Genomic DNA, 19,662 nt, shown 5'->3' on the forward strand with positions numbered 1-19,662 from the left:
TCCAGTGTTTCCGTAACCACAAAATTCACTGATTATTAACAACGCTGGTACTTTTGCCCCAACTATTCCTGGACTGTATATACAAGTGCCAACGTAACTTAGCAACCCAAGCCTAGCAACCACGTCTCACCTGGAGGGTCATCTTTCTCCGGAGCACATCCCCCAGACTCCACCGACAGGTTCTCTGACGACTGAAAGGAAAGACGAGAGAGACAATCAGATGAGAGCAGAAAGAACAGATGGGCTGGTGTAGTAGTGGATAACAACACCGCCCTCCCATTGGGTTGGGTAGACTAGGGTTTCTGGCTGGGAAGCACACCACGCTACACCAGTAAGAGCACACCTTGGGCAAGAGTCCTAACTCTACACTCTTCTACCTGTGTCACATGATTCATATGTATGTTTAAGCAGTGAAGCGCTGGTGTCCAGTGACTGTGAGGGCCCTACAGACCCTTAAAGACGAGGGTTCTTCTAGGGTTCCTTTGCAAAGTCAATGGTTCAAATTCAGAATCGTGACACCTCAAATAACCATCTGAATGAACTGTAGAACATGCAACAAAGAACTGGTTCTAGATATGTTCTAAACTGGACTAAAATGGGTTCTTTGACTTTTGACTTTGGTCATTTTGTGTTGTATATCGTCTCTGTCCAGCGACAAACATGTATCTATAATAAGATAACTTTACAGGAGGAGGAAAAACCTTAACTTTCAATGGACGTCAATAAAAAAACAGTTTATTCCAAGTCATTTTAAGTCCATTCATCCAGAATTATTCAGAAGCAGCTACAAACCATGGAGAAAAACAAAAAAAGGACAAAAATGGAGATACATGTTTTTTGTTGGACAGCAGCAAACCATTTAACCAAGCAAACTTAACCAAGCAATTTAAGCATTCAGGCGGTTCTTTGAGTTGGAATGGTTCCATATAGAACCACTGCGCCTTGGTTAATCACTTAACCTTTCTTTAAACTCAGTGTACGTTGAGGGGGACCCGGATTTATAATGAAGTAAAGCTGAAATATGCAAATAAAGCTGAAATAAGCAAATATGGCTTGAGAAATTAACATGATAATTAAAGTAATTTAAACTAATTAAATAAAAACTTGAGATAGATTAAAAGAATGGTAAATAAACCCTTTGAGTGCAGACCTGCAGTATGATATCAACAAACCCTAATATCGTAATTATAATCACTGCAATTATACATTCTTCTTATTATTATTATTAAAAGTTTAATTATGCTGATTATACACAGTATATATATATATATAGTGTTCTTTAGTAAAAGAACCATCTGAACAAAAAAGCTCTTCACTCTGATGGAGAAACTGTTAAAAAAAGGTTCTTTAAGAAACATTCAAGTCAAGTCAGATTTATTTGTGTAGCTTTTTACAACTGTTGTCGTCACAAAGCAGCTTTACATAATTAGTACTTAATAAAGGACCGAGACAGAGAAGAAAGAAGAAATAACATGAAGGATCAAAGACCCCCCATGAGCAAGCCAACGGTGACAGTGGCACGGAAAAACTCCCTCAGAGCTGGAGGAAGAAACCTTGGGAGGAAAGAACTGTCTCTAGAAAAAAAAACATATATATATATATATATATATATATATATATATATATATATATATATATATATATGGTAAATATATATGGTAAAAACAATATAACACAATATTTGAAGACATTTTCACAAAACATGATTTTTATCACAATACATGTGATCACACTACTACTCCTAGTAGTACAAACTACTGTTCAGATCCTCTCCTGTACTGAATACAGTGATTTCTACTCAACATCTGCTGCTCTTCATCTAATGAACCCAGTCTAATGACACTGTTAGTAATGAAACCTGCAGCTGATCAGTGTTTATTAAGCACTAACAGTCTCCTCCATATGCTTAGAAAAGTATATTGTGTATCACAATAACATAATTTATCATGATATGATAAAATATTGTTACATTGCGCAGCTCTAATATATATATATATATATACGCACAATCAGTAGAATAACATAGTCTTAAAATAACTATATCATGATTATATCCGGGACGATATCTTTTCCACAAGGGCCGATTTTGACTCACACTCACAGTGTATTTTCTTAAGTCCCTGAAACTCTAAGGGTCTGTTGGTGGGCCACACGTCCAGCTACTCACTCTACAGAGCTTTACAGCAGATACCAGAATAAGACACGGCCGTTATTTAGGCTGCTGTGATGCCCTGGTGTGATAAACAAGATACAAATCAGGATGTCTTACCCTGCTCCTGCGGGTCTGGGCAAGCCCTGATGAGGATCCACTCTCTACATCGCCCATAAGGAAGTCAGACACTCTGCCAGACACACACACACACACACACACACACACACACACAGAAGAGGAATATAAAAAACAGTCCCATCTGAAACACCCATACAGACACATCTGGTTGGCTCGTGAGTCACCAGCACTATCACACATGGACGTTCCTTACATATAAAAGCAACACACACACACACTGAATCACTGAGGTGCTAACAGATAAACACACAAACACACACATGTTTGTTTTTATACGATTACAGGACTCAGGTCCCCAAAAAACCTTGATTATCAAATCGGGCCTGAGACAGGTCACCAGTTGTAGTTCTTAACTGTCAGACAAACCACATTTCCAATATAAATTCTATAAATTCTATCCAATATAAATTTCCTTATAAATTCTCATTAATCCTGACACCAACACCATCAAATATGGGCTCTTCTAAGCAATTGTCTGAAGAGGCAGCTGTCTCAAAAGGCAGCAGAACGCTATAAGAAGATCAGGCAAGAATTCTCAGCTTGTGTGTGTTTTTTTCACAGTAATAAATGTTATGGGGACCTGTGGAGGTTTCTAAATTCAGCCATGTTCAGCTCCTCCTCTGCTGCTGTGTTCTCTCTTCACTGTAGCTTCCTGTAGCTGCTGCCCAGGTCATCAGATTCAGACCCCTGGCCTACAAAGCCAAGACTGGACCAGCCAGCCCCTCCGTACTTGATGGCGATGGTCAATCGAAAGCCGATCTGCACCAAGAGCCCTTCCAGCTTCAAGTACGGCTCGGCTCGACCCGCCATCCTTTAAGATCCACGGAATACGAGCGTCCAGACTTTTTACTGACCTGCACCGAAGTGGTGGAGCGAACTTCCCCTGGGTGTCCGAACAGCAGAGTCCAACGCTCGCTGTCCTCAAACCCAGACTGAAGACCCTCCTCTTCTGAGAGTACTCAGGCGAAGAGAAGAGTATTATGGTCTCCTTGTTGACTTGTGTTTAGTAGAGTCTAAGATTAGAGCATCTTTGAATTTTAGTCTATTTAAACTAGCTGAGGTTCTTCATGAGTGACCAGTGAAGCACTTCTGTAAGTCTCTCTGGAGAAGAGCGTCTGCTAAATACCATTAATGTAAATGTTGTGTGTGTGTAAGATAATAAGAGTTGAGATTGAATCCATATTTCAGCATAAATAAAGTGTAATCTACCCTCTGAGCTCAACAGTAGAGACGCTGTGTTTACATCACTAATATGTCACTAAGCTCTGTAAAGAGAGAGACGTACGGGAGCCAAACTTGGTAAGATTATTCATTTGCGTAAAAAAAATGCAGTTAACCGTGTGCGTTAATGCGTTAGCGTTGACAGCATTAACCATTCCTTATCACGCAAAAACATCGCATCTCCAAAATGGCAATGGCAAAATGGGAAAACCCTTCTTAGATTTCAATGGAAGTAAATATAAGTTTCAATTAATTTTGGAGAATTTCTATTGGTCCATTCATCCTGAAATTCTGATACAATATAAAGGGTTTTAGTACTTTCTAAGGTTCTGCAAGAAGGTCTGCAAGTATTTATGTACAATAACAATTATAATAATAATAATAGCAATAATAGTACATTTACATTTACAAGGCATTTAGCAGACGTTCTATTCCAGAGCGACTTGCAGAAGAGCTTCACTCAGAAAATACCCTTCGCTAGTTTATATCAGCTAGAATCCAGAAGATCCTCTAAGCTTAGACTCTACTAAACACAAGTCAATATGGAGACCATAGTACTCTTCTCTTCGCCTGAGTACTCTCAGAAGAGGAGGGTCTTCAGTCTGGGTCTGAAGACAGCGAGCGTTGGACTCTGCTGTTCGGACACCCAGGGGAAGTTCGTTCCACCACTTCGGTGCAGGACAGTAAAAAGTCTGGACGCTCGTCTTCCGTGGATCTTAAAGGATGGCGGGTCGAGCCGAGCCGTACTTGAAGCTGGAAGGGCTCTTGGTGCAGATCGGCTTTTGACCATCGCCATCAAGTACGGAGGGGCTGGCTGGTCCAGTCTTGGCTTTGTAGGCCAGAGTCAGGGGTCTAAATCTGATGACCTGGGCAGCAGCTACAGGAAGTCAGTGAAGAGAGAACGCAGCAGAGGAGAAGCTGAACGTAGGAATGTAAATGTCCGGTAAGTAAAAGGCTGAACTGAGTCCTACTTTAATTATAATAAATTAAAAAATTAAGAGTGTAACTGTCCTTAATAAATAAAACATTTACATCCTGAAAATGTACAAAAACAAACATGCAAACACACACACACACACACACACATTCAGCTGACTCAGTGAGAAATCGTCCCTCTGCAGCTGCTGCTGATATCTCACCCCTCTCCCCTCGCTTTAATGAGTCACTGGAGGAAGCTACCAAACAGTCTGAACAAACAAGAGCCCAAATCAAAACCTCCCACCTGCAGAACCCTTTGTCTCGTTAGAACATCAACTCACACATTGCCGAAGGTGAAGGCCAGCGTATCTATAGACGAGTAGATTTCTCCAAACAGCTCCTGCTTGTTGTCCTCATTCGCTTCCTTGTAGTTCACACCTGTCAGGGGGTGATGGGAGGTTAGGAGCATGGAACCAAAAATCAGACAGAAGAACCATAAACAAATGCTGACGCTATGGAAACCAACAGCAGGACACACACACACACACACACACACACACATACACACACATACACACACACACAGAAACTAAAGCTGCTGATAAGCTCCTGTGTAGCAAACCATCGAACAGATTCAACTATGAATGAAATACAAAAAAGATCAAACAAAGTCACAACAATAACAGTGTGTGGTGTGTGTTGTCATGGTGAACATGTTTGATGACTGCGTTGGGTGTAGAAGTCACAGAAATCACTGCACCATAATATTTGAATCTCCTCTTGGTGGCGCAATAGAGCACCATTTAGAGCCCGGCTAAAGTACAGCTTCTAAACATGGTGGAGGTAGTTTCACACACTGTTACTGTAACTAAGACCCCCAGGGAAACAATGAGAGACCCCCATATACAACTCACAGTGAGAGCTAGCCAGGCTAAAATTCAGCCTCCAAACATGTTGGAGGTGGTTTCACACACTGTCACTGGAACTGAGACCCCCCATAGTAAAATATAGCTTCCAAACATGGTGAAGGTAGCTTCACACACTGTTACTGTAACTAAGACCCCATAGTAAAGTACAGCCTCCAAACATGGTGGAGGTAGTTTCACACATTGTTACAACTAAGACTTCCAAAGTACATCCTTCATTATACACACCCAAATTCCTTCCCAACTTAGTCAAGTCCAATTCCCACTCTGAATCTAGAACCCCAACTTGTCTGTTGCTACCAGCATTGGAGGGGTGAAGGTTAGCAAGTGCTTCCTTACAGTCACATGAAACTTCACCACATCTTCTCAAACTGCTGCTATAACACTACACCACTGGAGCTCAACACACTTGCTAATTCTGTTACATCAGATAACAGCGCCCACACTGAGTGATGGGGGAGAGGGAGGACCACCCTTCACACCTAGTGAGAGAGAGAGGACAGTTATGCTGTATGTGCTGCAGGTCTTAGAGTGAACTGAAAGGGTTTAGGAATTAAGCTTAGTCCTGGACTACCTTCTTCTTTCTATGGAGACTCACAGATCAGGGGTCTTTAAGGAACTTGAGGAACCATCTGAACACTTAACTGGTTCTTTGTCTGATTTAATGGTTCTTCATTTATAGAAACACATCGGGAACTTCTTCTATATGTTTTTTAAACAACTTTGGGTTCTTGCAGAGCACCAAAAAGGGTTCCAGTTTTTGTTCTGACTCAAATAACACCATCTCAGTACTACATAGAACCATTTTTGCTTAAAGCGTACGTCAAATTCCTGTCTGGGAAACCCTTCGAGTTTAAAAAACAAGAAGAATGATTGCCGTTGAGGAAACTATTCCGTATTTGTTGCTTTTCCAACATAAATGCTCTTGATAGCACCAGAAGCGAACCTTGCAGTGCATGGTCGGATCTGCAATCTCTCAAACTGTTTCCTGTGCTGGATCTAAACACCGTGACAGTGGAGACGGAAAGGGACGAAAACACAAGCGCAAATAAGCTATAATCAGCGCCCACAATAAACTTCCTGTCAAACTCGGCGCAGAAAAAATAAACCAGGAGAGAGCGGCAGGACCCGCCAAAGCCACTGACGCCATCGGCATTCCAGCAGCATCGCTGCTGTTCCGGAGGCTTCCAGGGATATTATGGAGGCAGAAGACGGCTTCAAGGTACAAGAACTCATCTCAACATCTCAACTATCAGCTGGAGTTTTACTCTACGGAGGTTCTTCACATGGTTCCATTAGCAATGCCATAGAAGAACCAGTTTGGGTTCTATAAAGAACCCCATGTTTGCAATAGATGAGAGTATGAGAGTGCATTGATAAACAAACCTTTGCATCAAATGAAGGTTCTTTAGATCTTTAGGTAAAATGTTCTTCACACTTCTCTATTAGAAACATGGTTCCTTAAGGAACCAAAAGTGGTACTTCTATGGCATCGCTCAAGGAACCATCTGAAGCACCATTTAAAAGAGTAACATCAGTTTTACTATACATTCAATTTGCTTTCCATAATTATGTATAGACACACAATAAGGACAAAAGTATTGGGACACATTCACATTCATTAAAAAGGTCAGGATGTTGGCTGATGATCGCCACCCCACCTCATCATCCCAAACTATGGAATGATGGAGCACCAGCAACACAGTTCTTCCACTGCTCCACAGCTCAATGCTGGGGGGCTTTATACCCCTCTATAGCCCACGCCTGGCATTATTAGGCAGCATGGTGCCACCAGGTTCATGTTGATCTCCTCTAGAGAGTCCTATTCTATCGGCAGTACAGTTCTCTACAGGGATTAGACAAGCTGGGTGTCCACAAACATTTAGATGTATTGGGCTGGTTTCCCCACAAAGGGATTAAACCTAGGCCTAGACCAAATTTGACTTTTAATGGAGAATCACCATTCAGAATGCTCTGTAGTCCAAGACTAGGCTTGATCCCCGTCTGGGAAACCGACCCATAGTGTTTTATAGCCCGTCTATACACCTCTATGTGAAGGTAAATGCTTATTTTAACGAACTACTAGTGACAAATGAGTTAACAAGGCGGTTCAAGGCACATATGGCATTTTGGACCAAAACAGTCCATAGCAGTGCTCTACAGTCAAACATGGACCTGCTACAGTGCTCAGTTCTGCTTTCTAAAGGAACAGTTAGCAACTATGAGCAGCCTTCTGTGAACAGGAAATGAAAAACTCCATCTATGATTGTTACTTCAGGCCCGCTGAGAACTTCCTGTGTGAGATGAAGCTCAGAAGGAACCCCTACACACCCTCTAGGACTTGCAGAAGCTCAAAATCTCCACTACTTACCCACCGCAACACTTCCCATCCAGATCAACAACCACAAACGCTACAAAGACGTGGAAAATGGCTCCTCCGCAGTCGAGATATCTGTCCGAATAGACCCGGTCCAGTTCTTTACTCAAGATTCTTGGATTCTTGACCCCTTCTTTAGTCCCATTTGATTGATAACAACCAATGATTGATTGAGGCGAGTGATCCCAATATCAGTAGCTGAAAGGCTCCAGAACTTTCCTGAGGTACCATTAACAAAACGTTGATGGTCTCACAAATCCAGTGGTCTCAGAAGCTTCTGTGACCTACGATTGCAAAGCTATGGTTGGCAGTCACGTCCCCTTTCCAATAACCGCCTCCCCCCTCCACCCTGCCCCCCAACAGGACATCCTGAAGCTCACAAGAACACAATGGAAGCCCTCTCCAACCACTCACTCACAGTCCAAACGTGGAAATTACATCATCATGCAAAAATGGCATTGTTTTTCTTTTTTCTCCTCCGCTACTCTCAACTCTCTGGGAAAACGGGCTAGGGATCGGCCGGCTAATCGATCCGTTAGGCGCAGGAAACTGGTTGTCCAAACAGAGACTGATGGGTCGCAATGATTTTGGGGTCCATTTTGGGGTGAGAGGGAGAAGGAGAAGGTATCTCATAGAAGATATCAAATGTATCAAGTGTGAATTTGGGATCTTCAAGCCGAAGCCATGATTCTTCAAATGCTAGGCCTGACAATGGGTTGATATGCACTGAAGGACTTTTGTCTTCAAGAAAGTTCCACTTTTGACTCATCCATCCATTAAATATTCCACAAGTCTTGCGATGGTCATCAGGGTGTTTTTGGCAAAACATGTGACGAGTTCTCTAGATGTTCCTCTTGGTTAGCAGTGATTTGCCTTGCAACCCCCTCTTCATGGCCAGCAGTTTACAGCAATCTCTTTCTAATGGTGGCTTCATGAACAATGGCCTGCACTTCTTTTGCTCTTGAGCTTAGGACTGTTGTCTTGCTACATAACCCAACTGTGCTTAAGCTTCAAATTATAGACTGGTGACCAAAAATTCTCCTGCAGGATTTTCTGGATGAGACAGAATTAATAGTTTAGGTAATAATGGCAAGTCATCCAGGCCCTGAATCAGCAATGCATCCCCATGCCATAACACTACCACCACCATGTTTGTATTTTTGTGACAGCTTTATGTCAGATGTAATAGGACTTCTAAAAAGGTCTACTTTCTACTCATCCATCCACAGAGCTCCAAAAAGACTTTACGTTCCTCTTAGTTAGCAAAACAGGCTAACTTGGTTAGCCTTGCAACTCTCCCATGGATACCATGTTTCCCTGTTCTCCTTTTAACCCTCTTGGTTAAATTTTCAAAGAGGGTAACGTGAATGACATTGATTATCTTGATCTATGAAGGCATCGGTCAAGGGATTTATGAAATTTATGAAGGTGACACTTTGCCCAGAACCAAACGGTGATGTCCTAGTCAACTGATTCAGAACATCTCCAAAACATCAGGCAGGCCTTATGGGGTGTTCCCGGTGTGCAGTGATCAGTACCTACCAAAGTGCTCCAAAGGAACGACAACCGAGGAACTGGCAACATGGTCCTGAATACATAAGCTTCATTGATGCAATCCATGGAGGCCCCACCTCACAACTTACAGGACTTAAGGGATCTGCTGCTAATGTCTGAAGGTGTCCAGATACCACATGACGCCTCCAGAGGTCTTGTGGAGTTCCTGCCTCGACAGGTCAGATCCGTTTTGGTGCCACAAGGTGGACCTACACAATATTAGGCAAGTTCTGCTAATGACTCACTGAAGGCCATGTTGACTTCACTGAAAAGATCCTGCGTTGAGAATACCACATTCTTTTTATGGTCCGTCCTGAGAGATTGCACATCATCTGCACAGGAACTGCTGTTACTCCTGAAACTCAACACTTCCATCCCAGCTCATGAGAGTGCCCTTGGCCTCCTGTAATAAAGCCAAGAAGACCAAAAGGGATGAGAATGCAGAGCGAAGGAGAGGGGAAAATTCCCACCCTGGCCCACGTTCAAGAAAACATGAGAGATGGCTTATTTCCACAGAAGGGGGTGGTACGTGCTGAGATGTTGAAGGGCAGGGAGTGTAAGGTATGTCAGCATCAGCAGAAAGTTTTACCATGAGGAACGAGCGTCCAGAACCCTGTGTACTGTCCCCGCCCGTCTGAAGAACCACCAGGAAGGTTGATCTGACCTCCTACATGACCGCTAAGCCTTCTCTGGTCTTTTTTAGGCCAGTGAAGATAGCAACAATGAGGCTGCTAGTCACGCCAGGAGTCCCATCCCTACCCTGCACATCTTAACCCATTCAAAAACAAGGCCTCAAATCTCCAGTCACATTGTATTTGGCTCTAAAATACCTGAATCAGCTTATCTGTTGATTCATAACCATAAGAAGTTACACTGGTAATGGTTTAATGGGTCATATAGTCAAAAATAAAAAGTAAATATTACAGCAAAATCACGGAAGAATAGCAATAAGACATGATGGAGAAGAGATAAGACTAAATTCACAGTACAAAGGTCCTGAAGTGGTGAACACCGGCCTCCTGGCCCAGACCATTCGAGCTTTTGTAGCATGGGAGGCCCCAGCCTTGGCTCAGGCCACAGCTACTCAGTTCTTGATATTCACTAGAACCTGCCCTCAGAGCTAGAACACTGATTATTCAAGAGGCTGTATCACAAATGTGTGTGTGGGTGTGTGTCTAAGACAGCTGTGGACATTGTATGTGTGGTCAAGCACTGAGTTCTGGCCCTCTGGTGGCAAGATGTGGAAATGTACATGATATACATGATAAACACTTAACTGAAACTATAATAAAATAACATGATAATGTAATACTAGTAACAGCAGAAGATGACATTTGCACGAATTCTTAATGCATATATTTTAATTGTAATTATTTATTAATTTTTACCATTTTTAATTCAAATTAAATGGAAAATTCAATTTCTAAAATGAAAATTTCATCCATCAATTACAAATATACATTTGTGTAAAAAATAGGCTTATATATGCCACCAAAAGGGGCGTGGCCTAAACCTTACAGTTACGCTTAAAAGGTATTTCATAAGATCTGTTGATTTCTGAACAAAGATGTATATATATATATATATATACTGCCCTCAGGGCAGTGAGTAGTCTGGATGGGCTACACAGAGTGGGAAGTCCCCCGGCTACGTCCAAATACTTTACTGAAATGTCCTCTCCAAGATTCTGCTGATCTGGTACTAATGTGGATCCATCAGCTAGTCAGCTCTGCCAGTGTATTTACTGAGGGCATGAGAATTCTCTGTCTGCGTGTTCAGTTTCATCCCCACACTTGCTGCTGTTGTGAAATGTGAGAGCACAGGAAATACACAGAGCTTATGAAGGTTGTGTTTGTTTGCATGAAGTCTGTCCAGCTCAGTGTAAATGGTCACCATGCTTGTTAATATTGCACCGAGGAAGAGGAGGCCAGTCATCATGGAAACAAGGTTTACACAGGGATGTCACGTGACCCACTCAAGGCCAACTGTCAAAACAGGGCCAAAGCAAATCAATCTGGACTCACAGGGGCAATATTGCTGTTCGGGTGACCAATCAGATTCAACAGAGGCATTAACAAACTCTCACGCTATACAGGAGCTGAACCACTGACTGTATGTATGATATATATGATCTATACAGTCATTGAGGGAGGAGCTGAACCGCTGACTGTATATATGATATATATGATCTATACAGTCATTGAGGGAGGAGCTGAACCACTTACTGTATATATGATATATATGACCCATACAGTAATTGGGGGAGGGGCTAATCCACTGACTGTATATATGATATATATGATCTATACAGTAATTGGGGGAGGAGCTAATCCACTGACTGTATATATGATATATATGATCTAAAGAGTCATTGGGGGAGGAGCTGAACCGCTGACTGTATACATGATATATATGATCTATACAGCCATTGGGGGAGGAGTTGAATTGCTGACTGTATTTATGATATATATTATCTATACAGTCATTGAGGGAGGAGCTGAACCGCTGACTATATATATGATATATATGATCTAAAGAGTCATTGGGGGAGGAGCTGAACCGCTGACTGTATATATGATATATATGATCTATATAGTCATTGGGGGAGGAGCTGAACCGCTGACTGTATATATGATATATATGATCTATACAGTCATTGAGGGAGGAGCTGAACCACTTACTGTATATATGATATATATGACCCATACAGTAACTGGGGGAGGAGCTAATCCACTGACTGTATATATGATATATATGATCTATACAGTAATTGGGGGAGGAGCTGAACCACTGACTGCATATATGATATATATGATCTATACAGCCATTGGGGAGGAGCTGAATTGCTGACTGTATTTATGATATATATGATCTATACAGTCATTGGGGGTGGAGCTGAACCGCTGACTGTATATATGATATATATGATCTATACAGTCATTGGGGGAGGAGCTGAACTGCTGGCTGTATATATGATATATATGATCTATACAGTCATTGGGGGTGGAGCTGAACCGCTGACTGTATATATGATATATATAATATATAGAGGAGCTGAAATGTACTCACACACACACACACACAGTGGGATTCTGAACGTTGTTGAAAGTTCTCATTTCTGCTCACATTCTTGCAGATCAGCCAGCGGAGGAACTGCTCTGTATGAGAGATGCTAATCTGCAGGAGTGAAAGAGGATTCCTCCATTCTGTCCCACAGGACACACACACACACACACACACACACACACACACAACACACCGTAAACTGAGGCTAACAGCAGCCGGACAAAGCTCAGACCATTCACAGTCATCTCCAATCAGCAGAGCTCGGTGCAGAGGCTGAGAGAGTGAATGTGTTGTGGGGCCTGAAAATGGGCTCAGTGACAACCACAGCTATAGCATTAACAACCTGCGGACGAGTGACACTTCTATACAGTGAGACACACTCAGAGAGAGAGAGAGAGAGAGGTATATACACAGGTACATACATGCCGAGGCACAGTCATGGGCAAAAGTTTGTGCACCCCTGGTTAAACCCATTTAACCTGTGTTGTTGATGTTATTTGTTTCAAAACACAATATGGCCAAATATTTGTGGACACCCCATCAAACGTGCATTCAGATACTTTTAGGTGCCCTCATTGCTGATACAGATGTGCAGATGCACACACAGCTTGTCTAGTCCCTGTACACAAGTACTGCCAATAGAATAGGACTCTCTGCAGGAGCAGATTAGCATGAACCTATTGGCTCCATGCTGCCTAATAATGCCAGGTGTGGGCTAATAGAGGGGTATAAAGCCCCCCAGTATTGAGCTGTGGAGCAGTGGAAGAACTGTGTTCTCTAGAATGATGGCTGATGGTGCTACATCCAATACTTTTGGGATGAGTTGAGTAGTTTGCCATGATGATGTGAGGTGATGATCATTCGACATCCTGACCTCACTAACGGTCGTCACTGAATGCAATCAAATTCTCACAGCAATGCTCCTCCGAAAACTAGTAGAGAGTCTTTTTCTCTGGACAGTAGAGACAGTTACTCCAACAAAAGCAGGGTCAGCTCTTTTTAATACCTTTGAGCAAAATAAAGAATGAGCAGGCGTCCCAATACTTTTGTCCTTATAGTGTATGCTCCTTTTTGAGGCCAGAACCCTCACAAACTCAGTGCTAGTGCTGCCCTGACTCATCAACTATGCACGTCCTTTGACCAGCAAGGAAAATTGTACACAGGCGTCTCCGTCATTCCCACTCCAGGCCGGAGCGCTGCTGCTGCTGCTACTGTACTATATGGAGGTTTGGTGGTGGAGCTGCAGGAGGAGAACCTCTCTCCAGAACTGCTGCTGTGTAACTCTGCAGAACCCATAGAGTCATATTAGTGTAGAATCCTGTAGTATTACTCCACCACCTCAGCCCACATGCTGCTCCACCTTCAGATCAAGCCTCTGGAGCTTATCCCAGCTTGTCCAGAAATGTGTGTGTACAGCTAGCTGTCCACAAGGGGGCGCTGAAAGTGTGATTTGTATTTACTGCAGTGGTGAGAAATCCCGCTCTGTGAATTACTCCCCTGGGCTGCCAACATTTTAAAGACACACTGACCTTTGACCTTAGCGATGACAGTCCCGGCTGCGCTGAGGATGTCCACTGAGTTGAGCGTGGGGTGTTTACCGATCACAGACTTCAGCACTCGCAGCAGCTCCCCCAGACGCTCATGAACCACCTGGTGTAGACAGTCCTGGTGCTCTGTAACACACACACACACACACACACACACACACACACACAGAGTGAGTACAGTGAGCTGTTGTCTTTATCTTTACTGTGTCAGTCAGGGAAACACACTGAATTACGACCTGATTGATGAACGGAGGCTCACTCAAGCCTTATCGGATTGACTTACTGTTAACCTCTGAGCTTTGGGCGGTCTCCCACTGACCTGAGGTCAGTTTCACATTCATTCACAGTGTAAAGGCCGAGATTTGGGCAGGAGAAGCAGACCTGGACTAGTTAAAAAAGGGGCCTTTCTAAAACTATCCAGAATTAACACTGCAGCTAAACAAGCTCACCCATTGGTTAGGACTTCAAAAACTTCTGAGGTGTCAGATTAACCACCAACACACTTAGCAACTGACAGGAGGAATCCTCCAATCACAGGAATCATCCAATCACATTCTGATGGGACGAGGTTCTTCATAAAACCTGAAACTCTAGCGTCCAAAAACTTTTGCTCCTCCTCCTCCTTTCCTACTGCTCCTCTCAGCAGTAATTGAGGAAATGTGTGATCAGCTGATCCCTTTTAGATATGATGTAGGTATGATGATGACAACTGATGAACTATGAGCCAATCACAACACTCGCTTTCAGCACAGCCCTAGTACTGCCCAGCCAATCACAGCTGTAGCATAGAGCAGCGCATATATACGACAATTCTGTCCATTTAACTGCAGTAATTAGGAATTAGACTCCTGCTCTTCGCAGAGATAGAGTGAACAGTACAAACTAAATGTAATTATATCAAATATAATAAATATACATATATTAATTTTAATAGTAATTGTAAGAAATAAGGCCATTAATAAAGTTTTGTTGTGTTAAGCTCAGTTCCAGTAGCTATATAGGCCAGGTGTTAATAAGCAGGGGAGCGTGTGGGTTTTTCTAAATTTAATATATTTATATGATTGCTTTACTGATCGTTGTATTAGATAAGGATCCTAGTTAATTTATTTCCTATTTATTTATTAATATCTATATCTATTAAATCTTTAAAAGACTTCCTGGGTAGGATACTCTCCTGTCTCCTCCGCTGTAAATCGATTCGAGGACATTTTTTAATTAATTGACATTTTTAATTTAAATTTTAATTTTTTATTGACATTTAATTATTTAATTTAAATTTCATTTTTTAAATTAAAATTATTTAGTTTAATTTAAATTTTTAATTTATTTTTTTATTTTAATTTTAATTTTAATTATTTATTTTAATTTTAATTTAAAATTTTTCATCTCCAGGATTTGGACAGGTGGCAAGATGGCAAGAAGTTTCCGGGTCACGGAGGAGAGGTGGAGGATCGGTAGGAAGAAACAGCAGTAACTTTTGGGGTTTCTGGACACAACCTAGGTCAGGGGTGAGCAAAATCCCGGCTCTAACAGGCCTACTGGACCCGGCGAGTTATTTAATTATCCTGTGCAGAAACCCGGCCCCTTAAGAACCAGAGCTGCCCACCCCTGGTCTAGAACTTCTGGAAGTCTAGTTGTTGGAAATGGAGAACACTGGTGGTGAGAATAGTGTCCTATCCGTCCTGCTCTGGAGCTTTGAACATGGTGTTCGGTCCAGAATGTACCAGAACCTACTGCTGGAACCCCACACTACAGTACCTCATCCGTGGGATTGGACCAGATGAGCTTCTACCCTTCTACCCTTCACTCTCCACGAGCATCAATGACCTTCGAGTATCCATGACCCTATCACAGGTTTGGTACTGACCACTACATACCATAAACACCCCATAAGACCTGCCTGATGTTTCGGAGATGTTCTGATGACCCAGTCATCGTCTAGAACATCACAGTTTCTGGTTCTTGCCAAAGTGTCTCAGATTCTTACGCTGCTTCAGGACCTCCATCACCGCCTGTTCACCTGCTTATTGCCTGATATGCAGATCCCAGCCCACTGGACCCAGATATTCCATGAGAACCTATCTAAGCTCTAAGCCTGGTGCAAAGCTCAACATGAGGAAGAGGAGTGTGGTGGAACAGGATACGAAGACGTGAGAGGAAGGATCTGCAGGCGAAGAGGAGATAAGGGAGATTTGTGAAGCACACAAACCTCAGGAATTCTGGGATACTGGAACTTAAACGCCCCCTCACAGTTCCAGAGAGGTTTAGAGAATGGCATGTCTTCCCCTCCCACCTCATTCTCTACTCCTCAACCACACACAGGAATCTGGTGGTCATCCACCGTCCACCTCTTAGAGGAGGACATGGCCAGGTGGTTAAAATGCTAACTTACTCTGTGCAATAAATGCTGGAGCCTTAGACACATACATGGAGAAACATACATATAAAAGGACAAAAGTATTGGGACACATGTTCAGACGTTAGTGTTTTTGTTGGAGTAACTGTCTCTACTGTCCAGGGATACTAGATTGCTAGGATTACTAGGACTACTAGGATTGCTGAATGCATGGATGAGTGAGTGGGTGTCTGAGTGAGGGAAGGAGCAAGTGAGTGAGGGCATAAGGGAGGGAGTGAGGGAACGAAGTGAGTAAGCAAATTAGTGAAAAGAGGAAGAGTGAATGTGAGAATTCACTGCTTTAACAAGGTTGTTAGAACATCCTTTATGGATCCAGTCACCAGGCAGATGTGCTTTTAGCATGCTTGGAGAGTGAGGTCACACATACACACACACACACACACACACACACACACACACACACACACACACACAGACTTGTGTGGGCTTGGTACACACTCCAGACCTATATGCATCATCAGGTTATCTCACAGCGTTAATCACTCCAAAAACACACACCCTCTCTCCCAGGAACCTAAGCAATGATCACTTTTTCAGCACTCCCCCCAAACACACACACACACACACACACACACACACACACACAACCTGTTTGTGCTGACTGTGGTCACTGGATTACCTTCTGCATAGAAAAGAGGATCAGAGACCAGCAACCCCTCTCTCTCTCTCACACACACACACACACACACTGTTCCAGCATGATATGGTCTTACCAGGCCTTGCTGCCATGGACCACCTGCACCACCGCCTGGACCACCTGCACCACCTGCCTAATATGGAGTAGGTCCCACCCAAACAGCAGTGACCCATTGAGGCATGGGCTCCACAAGACCTCAGATACCCCAGGACACCTTCAGATGTCAGCAGCTGATCCTTTAAGGCCTGTGAGTTGTGAGGTGGGTTGGGCCTCCATGAGCCTTAGGTGTCCAGGGCCCTGTTGCCAGTTCAACAGTTGCCCGTCCTTAAGCACCACCACACCTGCCTCATGTTTTGGAGGTGTTCTGATCCAGTCGTCTAGAACATCACAGTCTCACAAGGTTCTCACAAGGCTTGCCCAGACCCCACCTCCTGACAGGAACCACTGCAACCAGATCGTCAATGTTAGTCAGTTCACACGTTGGTGGTTTTAATGTTTTGGCTAACATTTCTAAGCTATGGGTGTCAAACAGGGCTTTTGATTGGTGTTCTGCTCACAAAGGCCTTAGTATTTAATGAGTTGAGTCAGGTGGGTTAAACGAGGAGCTCCTAGCTCCTCCCACTTTGCTTAAAGAGACAGTGTGCACCATGAACCCACCACCACAAATGGTGTCAAATTTAAGATGTTTATTAATATTCCATGTTGGACTATGAGTCAAAAGGAACCATGAAAGGGTGACCAGGTACACCCCTAGTGCACAAACACACACACACACACACACACACACACACACACACACACACTCTTGGTGTGTTGGCAGCACACTGTGCCTGACTGCCAGACCAAAAGGCAAAGTGTATTACTCACAATATCCCCACACTCCTCAATAACCCTTCACCATACCAGTCCAGCGCAGCCCCATCCATCTTCATCACACATCACACACACACACACACACACACACACACACACCCCGCTGTGCTCTTATGAGAACTGCCCAAAGCTTTTATTCAAGGCCGCTGTGTCAGAGAGAGCTCCTGCCCACACACAAACGCCACACACACACACACACACACACACACACACACCTCTCTGGCTTGGAAAAAGGCATGCATTCATTGGAAGGGTTGTAGGCCAGGAGGCAGCCAGCAGGCCGGAGCTCCTCTAAGCAGCTGCCGAGCTCTCTGGACCTTACAATAACTGACGTCCACAAAGCAGGAGAAGACTATAAGAAGATAGCTAAGAGCTTCCAGGTAGACGCTTCCTCAGTTCATGATGTTATTAGGGATGACAGCTAACTGGAACGATGAAGGTCAAGCCGAGGTCGGGAAGACCAAGACAACTAAAGAACGTCTACACACCCCTGATACTCAAAGGAATTTTTAAGGGTGCAGAACTGTATGAGAAGAACACCTCTCCAACTGAAAACTGGAGTCAATGAAACACCCGCAGATTCTGAGAAGCAAACAGGCATCAGGCATCTCACCATCTGCAGATGAAATGAGGATGGCCTCTACAGCAGGACTAGGGTTGCAAAGGGGTGGGGAAAAAAATCAGATAAATTACATTATTTTTCTATTATTATTTTGATTTTTATTATTATTATTTAATTAATTAACTTTTCATGGAAAGCTATGGAAATTTCCCTGGAAATTTTGGGAACTTTTTGAAATGTATGGGAATTTATTGGAATTAATAGGAAATATTGGATAATTTAAAGGAACTATATTATACAATATCATCAGTGTACTGTTTTCTGTCAACTGCAGACATGACTAATAAGACATTACTAATAACTAATAATACGTAACTAATATGTAACTAATAAGTGACACATAGTTACTTTACAAAGGCTTAATTCTTTCATTGAACAATCAAAATTTCAATTGAAAAAACAATCAAACGAGTTTTAATTGCCTTTAAAATGTGAAATAAATAATAAATAAGTATTCATTCTTGGTTACAGAAACCCATTAAGGCAACTAATATAGGTAGCTAGCCTCTTGCTAGCCTGCTAGTCTTGGTAAACGAGTCTGAAATGAAATTGCTGATTGAGCTTTTCTGATTTAGCAGATAGCAAGCGACTGTGAGATTACAGCTTGATTTAATAGCTGCTTGAATGTTTTAGTGCTATTAAATATGAACGTAATTAAAAGTGAGGCTGTACTTTGGTCCAAATTTGTGCTTTTGGTAGTGGTGAGTGTCAGGTTTCTAGAAATCATCTGGACATATGATGGAGGAATGGAGAGTGAATGCAGGGGATGTGGTCTTCTTAATAGCCCTGAAGTCTGTAATGTGCCATGTGCCTGGGACTGAGCAGCAGCTTTGCTTTTCACCTGTTTTGGCATTATATCTAATTATTTTAGCCAAGCTTCTGCCTCGGTATATTGTTTACCAACTGTATACAAGTTTCTCACCTTTAGCTTCGAATATTACCATTTTATTCCCATTAATTCCAGTTAATTCCCATAATTACCCATAAATTCCCGTTAATTCCCAGGGTAGATGTCCCAAATTTCCTGAAATTTTGCAACCCTAAGCAGGACAATGATCCTAAACACACCTCAAACCGATCCACAATGGACTACCTCAAAAGGTCCTCACAGTCCCTCAACCCAAACATCACAGAAAACCTGTGGATAGATGGTCAGCCAGTCAGCCCGTCCACAGGTAGCATAAGAGGTTCTGTTAGGTGTTCCTGATGGGACGT

General features: G+C 42.8%; 1 protein-coding gene across 3 annotated transcripts in view; it reads right to left on the reverse strand.

The window, feature by feature from the left end:
* Positions 1-19,662, reverse strand: part of arhgap29a (Rho GTPase activating protein 29a) — an 87,035-nt gene that overhangs the window by 30,210 nt on the left and 37,163 nt on the right. For 2 of the 3 annotated variants that reach the window (XM_072679264.1, XM_072679263.1), the window contains exons 3-6: positions 13,882-14,025; positions 4,771-4,867; positions 2,270-2,342; positions 131-191 (exon numbers count right to left, since the gene is read on the reverse strand). In XM_072679264.1, coding sequence (XP_072535365.1) covers positions 131-191; positions 2,270-2,342; positions 4,771-4,867; positions 13,882-14,025 — 375 coding nt within the window. Of the gene's footprint in view, positions 1-130; positions 192-2,269; positions 2,343-4,770; positions 4,868-7,726; positions 7,990-13,881; positions 14,026-19,662 lie in introns of those variants that run through there. The other variant, XM_072679265.1, reaches the window with a different exon arrangement.

The sequence above is a fragment of the Salminus brasiliensis genome, chromosome 5 (genome assembly GCF_030463535.1).
Source record: "Salminus brasiliensis chromosome 5, fSalBra1.hap2, whole genome shotgun sequence".
Classification (NCBI taxonomy): domain Eukaryota; kingdom Metazoa; phylum Chordata; class Actinopteri; order Characiformes; family Bryconidae; genus Salminus; species Salminus brasiliensis.